Below are 9,332 nucleotides of genomic sequence, written 5' to 3' on the forward strand. Positions count from 1 at the left end.
CTTTTCAACAGTTTTAATTTCATTGAAGAACAAACACAAAACTGAAAGACAAACATAGGGCAACGTGATTGTTTGAAATGTAAAACCATGAAGATGTCTGTATATTAAATAGAAGAATTGTGGTTTAGGACACTTTGATTTTTCCTTAAAATTAGAAAAAGATTATTTACATAAGTGCTCCCGACCCTGGAAATAGTGGGTAGTGCATTTCCGTTGGACCCTCTCTCTTTGGTCCTGGCGGTCCCTGTTGCATCTGCGTATTGAGTCCAAAATTGTCTCTGTGCCTGGAAAGAGGTGGACTCGGCTCACGTGGTAGGCGTCATGGCAAATGACTGTTGCAAAAGTTGGACTCAGTCCTCGTGGTTCTCATCCTCTCCTCTCTGTTTGCGTGCGAAGAATCCCATCTGACGAGAAATAAGATAGAGATTGATATTTTGTCCACAAGACACTTCATTTTCCTGAAGATATTTTAAGGTAAATGTAACATGAGAATACCTTCCATAGTATGAAAATGATGAGGGCCAGTAGCAGCAAACCGCCAATGATGCTACCAATCAGAATCCACAGCGAGATGGGAATAGCCCGGCCCTTTAGCACCTCCAGTACAGTCTACAGAAAAATGGATGAAGGGAGAGATTTGGAGAAAGAAAATTCCATTCCCATTGTGCCTCTCAAAATCCTGCCACAGTCGTCTTACCTCCCTCCAGACTGTTCCTGTGCCCAGAGTAATAAGGTTAGTCTCCTGAGCTGCGAGGTGATAGGCACCTATTATCTTCACTGACTTGTATTTGGCCTACAAAAGAAGAGACAGAGGTGATGACCAATGTTTGTGTCACAGGACAGAAATATTAAGGCTGCGTGCGGTTGTGTAACTCACTTTTCTGAAAAAATCATCATGAACTTGGCGACTGACGCGAATGGCGGCGGTCTGCCCTCTGAGAAGCTGCTGGACTTCACACACAATCTCAGTGCACCAGGATCTGCTGCAGTTCTAAAAACATAGATATCAAACATGCATGTTAACTTGTATACTGACAGTGTTCAGTGTTCGGCAGCTACTGTGCTACCAGAGGCCTCACCAGTATGTCATTCTGCATCATGTCTTCAGGATGAAGGGAGCGTACATCTCTCTGTCTGGCCTTCAGCTGTGCCAGATCACTCAGCACGCTGCAGTTCACTCCCGTGGCCTACGGGGCAAATTAAATCTGTCAGATCTGATGTAAAAGAGAGATACAAACACTCACAAAGCAGCACTACTCACATTGTGTGAGACATCAGTGACGGTCATGAAGACTCTGTCTCCTGCAGCCACGGAGGGCAGATGCAGCCTCAGCTCCAGATTACTCACAGAGTAACAGCCGAGGTTCTGCAGCTAAAAGCACAGACAAAAAAATGCTCTAATGTTGCCTCGTTTTGTTTTTATGCCTCCTCGACAGTCCGTCCGTCCCATTTTGTGATTGCAAAATGACTGGATGGAATTTTTACAAATTTGGCCCAAACGTCCAATGTGACTCGAGGATAGACTGATAAGATGTTGGCTGTTCAAAGGTCAGGTTCACTGTGACCTCACAAATCATGTTTTTGGCCATTACTCAAAAATGTATATTATATTTATGACAATTTTCACACACGTGTAATAGGATATCATCTTGAAGTGTTGACATTTTGGACAGACATGTGCGTAAACTGCAACTTAAATGGTTGTCAGAGGCATACAAAAAGCTAGGCAGTAATTCTAGTTTAGAGTGATGATGACAAGAGCGTTACAAGAACTTGACCCCGTGGGTTGCATTAAAGTTCATAAAAAAAGAGCATGTGAGCCATAGCTTTACCCTGAGGTGAGTGTAGAATTCTGGTCCAATTGCTTCCGACACTGTCCGAGTGGGGTGGACCTCATATCGGTTCAAATTAGAGTCACTGCACAGATAAAAAAAAAAAACAACACATTGATGCAAAAATATTTAAAGTAGCTAAAATATCTGATTGTTGAAATTTCAAAACAATATGCTGCGCAAACATACCTGCTAAGAAACAAATCTGGTTCATACTGAACAAAACTCTGCAGCTGAACACTGTTGTCCCCCAAAGTATCCTCTCTCTCGACACTGTCGCTGTAAAAGAACCAGAGAGTTACAAAAACGAAGGTGCTTTTTACAGAAGAAAAACCAAATGTTTATTGAGGTTTTCAGTATTTTGTGAACTGTGCGTGTACGGAGTATGTTGAACTTGCTGCTTTAGTCGGCTACCTGCCAGCACGAAGCTTCATCTGCACTCGACTGTGCAGGGATGTGCAGCTGAACTCAAACTCCAACATGAAGTTAACCTTCAAAAAAAGAAAACAACCTGCTGCAGTGAAACATTTCACCTGGAGGAAGTGAAGTATGAGTGGAAGTCAAGAGAGTGATGGGAGCTATTTTCTTGGTGCGGACGTACTTTTGACTGGGAGCGAAATACTGGATAGCTGACATTACACGAGTGGCTGTTGGCGCCAAGTGCTGTACACTCGATCTTGAAGTGGGCATCCTCCTACATCCAAAGAAAAGGTGAGTTTGTCAGTGGTGTGTATAAATGTTTATGGTGAGTTAAACATGGTTCTTCATGTGTTTGCAGTATTTATGTGTGGTATACCCGAATACTGAGGCTGGAGAAGTGCAGGTTGCGTGAATAGTGCAGCGTCAGGCTGGTGTTGTAGGCGTTTTCCAGTCTATTCTGAAGCTGCACCTCCACCGCCATACGCCTACGAGGGCTGCGAATCACATAAGGCTTCTGTCTGTGGAGGAAACACAATGGAAACTCACTGAAACCCAACAACTGAGTACATATCTGATCTTGATAAACCGATGTGGAAATAAATGAGTATAAGGAGAATATCTCAAATCTGTACCTTGTCCCAGAGATGTCCATGTGAGCCTGTAGCACCAGGTCTGTTGTACACACATCGTCCTCACCACAGTCTTTAAAGAACTGGATCTGGAGAGGTACAAGTGGAGAGGACAGCGTGTTTGATGGAGAACAGAGGGAGGAAACGTAATGCAATAAGGATGTTAGAAATCACAACCACTCACAGATTTCTTGACAGTTGTTGGCCAGCCTTCATCCAACACTGGACCGCTCTCTGTATTATTGATCTTAAACTGCAGTGAGAAGCTAATTGGTCGGATGTAATCTGCCGTGTCCTGCAACAAAGACAGAAACAAATGTTAGTGATAAAGTAAAGTCACCACATCATTTCAATTTCAAACTTGTGGTTGATGTGTGTAACAACTCTCACATAGACATGGAAGGGCAGCTTGTAGCAGAGAGTTTGTCCTATGTGAACTCGGACTGCCAGCTGGGTCTGCCGGTGGGAGCTCTCGTCAAACAGCGCCCTCGCAGACAACTTCCTGTCATCCAACATGGCCGACACCCACAGATCTGAGGAGAGAGCAGGTAATTGGGACCAGTCTATGATTAGGACAGATGGTGAGTGTTGGGAAAAGTCCCATTCTAATTATTATGTGTGTCTGGCCAATTCACAGTACTAACAGTCCTCGTTACGAGGATTAGTGAGGGTAGAATATAAAGTGTTATACCGAAGCTGTTGCTGTGTGGTCCAGGGGAGCGTGAGACGGTTGTGAAGCAGGCGGTGGCGATGAGACAGGCTGACTCTCTGCCGCCCCTCTGGCAGGTTTTCTGAATGACGTTGATGGAGTGAGGCTGGAAGGACAGACTCACGTTGATCTGGACGATGCTTCGAGAGCTGGGCACAGGAGGAACAGTGAATAAAACAGGATTTCAGTTTTAGCCATGTGACACCACAAAATGTAGATCATTTCAGTCTACATAGGAAATTAATTAATTATTTTTTCAATGTGAAAACTATCTGTCTACAGAGGGCTGCGGGAACGAGTCCTAAAACCTGGAAATTAGTTCGCATAATTGAACTACCGGTTCCCTCGTCTCGAAGTCAATAGGTTTTTTGAATCACAAGCTTAAAATAGGTTTAACGTCATAACATTTTGTTCCACAATATAAAATACATCAGTATATACCCCTCTCCTGAAGCTTTTAAGTGTCTAAAAAAAGGCAGTTGCTAACTAGTGGCTAAATAAAACTACAAAACATCACCATGCTGACTAGTCTGCCTTTACAGCCTCGTTGTGCATACTCTCGCTCATGCAACCGTGGTGAAATTCGTTTGTTGTAGTTCGCTTGTCGCCTCACATGAGCTTTTTCTGACTATTGCATTCATGCTTCAATAATCATTAAAGTAGAGTTCAATTGTAAAGATTACCTTGTTGAACAAAACTTGTATCAAAAAATGTATGTTTGCCATGAAGCTCATTTTCTGCAATAATCCCAAATCCCATTGACTTCTTGTGAAGGGACCGTGGGAAGCTAACTTCCGGGTTGGCCTACAAAAATACGTTATCCCTGCAGCACTCAATAAGGGGTGCATTTAATGTGCTGTTAACCTTCATTATCTCCCAGTGCTTACAGCTATAAAATCTGTTCTGGCAATGCCCTTCCGTCTTATAACCCACCTGAGCAGTACAGCGTTGCCCTGCGCTCCAACTGCCAAGTCTATTAGCTCATCTCCATCCAAATCCAACCGAGCACTCAGACTGCGGCCAAAGTACTGCAGGGAGGGGGAAATGGATGACCCTGAGATACGCTAAGAGGACGAGAGAGGTAGAAAATTAAACATCAGTTTGATTGAATACTGAAATACACTCAGGGAAAATGTAATTGTAGGCAAACAACAAGTACCTGCTTGTAATTGTGTATGATGTAAATACCATCTCCGTGGTAGACATAAATGGCCCCCCTGTGCTCGTCCTCCAGCGGGGCTCCAACCAGCAGGTCAGTGAAGCCATCGTGGTTGAGGTCTGGAGCGGCTGCCAGGGCGTAACCAAACCTGGCATCCTGGGACTTGTCCTCAGACTTCAGCGTACCGTTAGACACAAACACCTCCTCCTGGGGGAAAAGAAAGAGGTTTTGTCAGTCGAAACTGTTATGGAAACCTAACAAGAGTTTGATAAATGTTGTGTAATAATAATCCATCAGCAGAAGAAGGAGATGATCAGTGCCACTGCTGTCTTACCCCACTGAGGGTGTAGATGTAAACTCTACCAGTCTCCTTGTTTCCTGAGCCGAGGTACATTGGAGCTGCAACCAGAAGGACATCAGTGATGCCATCCTGGTCAATATCCAGCCCACACACCTCACTGCCATAGTAAGATCCAATCTACAGACAGAAACATGTGCTCTCAGTTCACTGCCACTAGGTGGAGTCCTTGCTTCAATCTCTTATCAAATGAGATTTGGGCTTTTATCTTAAGAACAAACAAAGGTGGCAGAAGGATTGAGGAGAGATTCATGACTAGACAGCTTTACCTGTTCTCCATTGAGAGCCTGTACAATGTTGACATCGCCCTCATCGCTGAGTTCAAACAGGATGACTTTGCCTTTGTGTTTGAATCGAGGAGCACCAGCTACATACAGCGTCTTCCAGTCACCAACGATCACAGATGACACTGTGTAACCTGGAAACACGTATAATGAAATGATTTTTTACATCATGTAACACAAGAGTCACACTGTTAAAATATGATAAAAATGTCCTTGATTCAAGTTACGTGTCACATCTTGTTGGCCGTATATATTTTTGTCAATGTTTGCGTCATAGTACACATTCGTGCTGTTAAAAGTGTGGGCTGACTTCAGCCTACTTTGAGGGCGGTGAGTTTTTAAGGCTGGTATAAAAGACCTCTGACTTCACGAGCAGGCCCGCCTATAGGGGGTGGAAAGGGGGAAGCATTCAGGGGCCCAGGCTTTAGGAGGCCAGCAGTAATTATGTTCATATTCAAGCAATGATGGGCAGATCTTATTTTGAACCAAAATATTCACCATTACTTATTAAAACAACAAAAATATAAATTGTATTTATTAGTAGAATGTAATCTGTTTCCAGTGTTGGGCAGTAGCTGCATTACAGGGTTATTAGTTCAACCACATTCCTCACTGTTTCAATAATACTGCGAGTGACACCACCATCACAGACATTCATGTGTGGCTGACAGAAGCCTTTCCACACGAGGGTGGCATAAGTATGGCCTACCAATCCTTGGACTGATGCTTATGATGCCTCTGCTGCAGGGAATACAGACACGCAAACTTGTGTTTACTTCATGGAAAGGAGGCAGAGGGAGTCGTCATGGCTGTAGGCCTACACATACGGCCATACACTGTTTAACTATATTCACATGCTACAGACAGTGTAGTACTGACTGTAAAAATCTGACAGCAAAGCCAAAGCTCAGTGTTATATTTGATTATTTTCTAAATTTTATATTTGTTTTATGATTTTTTTAAATGTACTTATCTTAAGATTCTTTAGAAAACATTTATATTCAATGAATGTTTGTTTATTGTTCATTCTCTCCTGTATAGGTCTACTACTACTACCCATGACCCGTCCCAGGATGAGGGGAAAGGAAATGGATGGATGGTATGTGCATGTGTTCATATGAGTAAAGCAGATTTGAGGAGACTGACATTTTCAGGGGCCCCGCCATTTGTGTGTCTCTATTCACAACACATGTTAAGATAAACAATAAGCAACGTGGATTTGGAAGGATTTGTAAAGGATCACATGAAGTTTAATATGAACTGGGCAAAGTGAACTGACTCCAAAAGGCCCCAGGTTCACTGTTATGTGATATTAAATTGAATATGGGTTTTGGACTGCTTGAAAGACAAAAAACTGACAAAATACTTTGAAGATGTCACTTTGGGATTTAGGAAATTGTAAAAAGTGTATTTTCTCTGTTATGATACAGACGAAACGATGAGTCGATTAATTGATTGCGTGTATAATCGTTGCAGTCCTAATCAAATTATAACCAAATGACCTTGTAGGTGGGGGAGGATTTGGGGTGCTGCATCCAGCTCAAAGTTTCTAATGTCTGGGCTTTTGACCGACACATGAATGCTTTTGACCGACACATGATGAGTCCAAACAACATCCATTAACATGGAAAAAACATGAGTATGGTCCTTTTTGGTATCATGTTCAGTGATGAGATATGCGGGTACCTAAATAAGCAGCATGGTTTTTGAGCTCCAGTGGAAACTCGCTTTCAAAAGCCTCTCTGGGCGGCACGATGCGTCCGTTGATCCCTTCCTTCAACACTCCACCGTCCCAGTCGTAGGCGCCCACCATCCCAAACAGTATGCCATCCTGAAGAGTGGAGCAGGGCATGGATGAGACACACAAGTAAAACACATGCACTTCACACATAGAGATTAACAGCTACTGGGCTTACATCCAGTGTGTGTGTCGAGAAGCCGATCTGAGACATCTCCATGTGGAACGAGCTCTCGTTGTAGCCCAGTGTGCCTAGAAGGGTAGAGAGAGCAAGTCAGCATTCTCCGTCGTCACGTTTCTTCACACATCTCCTTCCTTCCTTCCTCTCCCTCTCAGGATCTGATCTAGATAGTCTCGTTGGCACCCCCTCTCACCCTGAGGACCACAGGTGGCAGACGTGCCTCACCCTTTCCTCTCCTCCTGTCCCTTCCTCTCTGATTTCCCCTAAACATTCAAGAGTGGCGTCGCTTTTCCATCAGCCTTCCTCTCATGTTCCCGCGACTATTGTGAAAGCTGTACACTCCCTCCACCGTCTTTTTCTTGCTTTCTCTGCAGCTTCCTCCGACACTTTCTTCCACCCTCTCCTAAATATTCTTTCTCCACCTTTATCTCGTCTATTTCAGACTTTGCTTTCAGTTTTTGTAACGTCATGCTTGTGTCCTTTTATAGTGGTTGACAATTGGAGACGTCAATCTAATTTAATAGTTAATTCATTTATTAAAAGTAGTGTTGATTAATCTGACAGTGTTACTGTCATGCAACGTAAATAAAATATGTGTGACCAACAGCTAGTCCATGCTATCCTGTGACCCAATTTTTAAAATGAACTCGACTGATAAATGATGTGGTTTGCAACCCCTGAGATCCTCAGTGCTAATCATGAGTGACTTTAAAAAAAGTTGCTGCTTTCTTTTTCTTTTTTTTAAACATTGCATCTTTCATTCCTCCAAAGCCTTTCTTCCCGTATCACAAACCTTCCAGCGTGAAGATGCGATCTCCCAGGGCATCCACAATGTCATTGAGCGCAGCTTCATCAGTCACATTGAAAAAGTATTTCTCTTCGGGGTCGCTGGCGATAGACTTGATCTCTTTAATGAACGTCTCGGGGTCCTGCTGCCGGCGGATGTAATGACCCAAAACCTAGAGGCCAGCGTGAGAGAACGAGGGAGAAGAAAGATGATGGCTTAATGCTGAAAGCAGAGAACGGGGGTGAGAACAACAAAAATAGAGCACATGCACATAACTTTGGCATGTATCAAAGCAAACACTTCTCCAGGTTTGTGAAGGGACAGTGAAGAGAGAAATATATCATAGAAGTCTGAGGGAAGAGAAGATATTTACTCTGAAGTAGCACACAAGTAACCCGGAGCTGCAGGATTTAAGTGTAAATGAAGTGAATATAAACAAACATTCATTGTTAAAAAATTAGACCATTTGGGCATCAAACTGGGAACACAAGATTCCAAGGGAGGATTTCTGTCATGCCTTGTCAATACCAAATACCAAACAAACATTCATTGCCTGTGTCATCTACTGGTAATTATGCAACACCTAAAGGCAACAAGATGACTGGAGAACGGAGGAAATGGTAGCCACCAGAGATTTGTAAATGAGGAGCGCAGGCGTAGCCGCGAGGTGAACAGATGACTGATGCAGAAGATATACTGTAGCAGCAGCGGCCTATGGCTTAACGCCTGAAGTACAAATGAGAAAAATTCCATAAGAGAAACCAAACCCAAGAATCTCCCCCTGTAACTTCAGCTGCCAAGCAAACTAAGGAAATCCTCTGTTTTCAAAGGGTAGGGGGTCAGGGTTATGGGATGGAGGGGGCTGCAGTGTGTAGAGAGCCGACATATAAATATGTATATTAAGATCATATAAAATTCCTCTCAGGCTGCCAACCGCCGCTGGCTTTTACATGAACAGAGAAAGAGAAGAATAAAGACAGAAAAGAAGAATTTGTGTTAAAATTGAAAGCAAATTTACAGATTTAAGGGACTTGGAAACGCAATGGAATTTGAACATAAGAATACAAGTGTGTGTGTATAGATACATGGCCCTGCATAAACCCCTCCACAAACACACACTTCCAGCTCCTGACCTGCACTGATGTATAAAACACAGTCTGCAGTTACGGTGCACACACGCACACACACGCACACACACACACACACACACACACACACACACACACACACACACA

The 9,332-nt window shown here is 43.4% G+C and overlaps 1 protein-coding gene across 1 annotated transcript in view; it reads right to left on the bottom strand.

The window, feature by feature from the left end:
• Window positions 1-198: 198 nt before the first annotated feature.
• The window catches only part of itga10 (integrin, alpha 10), a 24,399-nt gene continuing 15,265 nt past the window's right edge, over window positions 199-9,332 (bottom strand). Inside the window, exons 9-30 of the mRNA XM_031853358.1 lie at window positions 8,104-8,269; window positions 7,308-7,381; window positions 7,078-7,222; window positions 5,377-5,525; window positions 5,084-5,227; window positions 4,750-4,956; window positions 4,524-4,654; window positions 3,573-3,739; window positions 3,272-3,414; window positions 3,066-3,176; window positions 2,885-2,970; window positions 2,629-2,770; window positions 2,434-2,526; window positions 2,247-2,323; window positions 2,022-2,111; window positions 1,833-1,917; window positions 1,262-1,372; window positions 1,080-1,187; window positions 878-991; window positions 698-793; window positions 496-609; window positions 199-404 (exon numbers count right to left, since the gene is read on the bottom strand). Of these exons, the coding sequence (XP_031709218.1) occupies window positions 351-404; window positions 496-609; window positions 698-793; window positions 878-991; window positions 1,080-1,187; window positions 1,262-1,372; window positions 1,833-1,917; window positions 2,022-2,111; window positions 2,247-2,323; window positions 2,434-2,526; window positions 2,629-2,770; window positions 2,885-2,970; window positions 3,066-3,176; window positions 3,272-3,414; window positions 3,573-3,739; window positions 4,524-4,654; window positions 4,750-4,956; window positions 5,084-5,227; window positions 5,377-5,525; window positions 7,078-7,222; window positions 7,308-7,381; window positions 8,104-8,269 (2,607 nt within the window). The 3' untranslated portion in view covers window positions 199-350. The remainder of the gene's footprint in view (window positions 405-495; window positions 610-697; window positions 794-877; window positions 992-1,079; window positions 1,188-1,261; window positions 1,373-1,832; window positions 1,918-2,021; window positions 2,112-2,246; window positions 2,324-2,433; window positions 2,527-2,628; window positions 2,771-2,884; window positions 2,971-3,065; window positions 3,177-3,271; window positions 3,415-3,572; window positions 3,740-4,523; window positions 4,655-4,749; window positions 4,957-5,083; window positions 5,228-5,376; window positions 5,526-7,077; window positions 7,223-7,307; window positions 7,382-8,103; window positions 8,270-9,332) is intronic.

This window comes from Anarrhichthys ocellatus, unplaced genomic scaffold (genome assembly GCF_004355925.1).
Source record: "Anarrhichthys ocellatus isolate YVR2014 unplaced genomic scaffold, GSC_Weel_1.0 scaffold13, whole genome shotgun sequence".
NCBI classification, from domain to species: Eukaryota; Metazoa; Chordata; class Actinopteri; order Perciformes; family Anarhichadidae; genus Anarrhichthys; species Anarrhichthys ocellatus.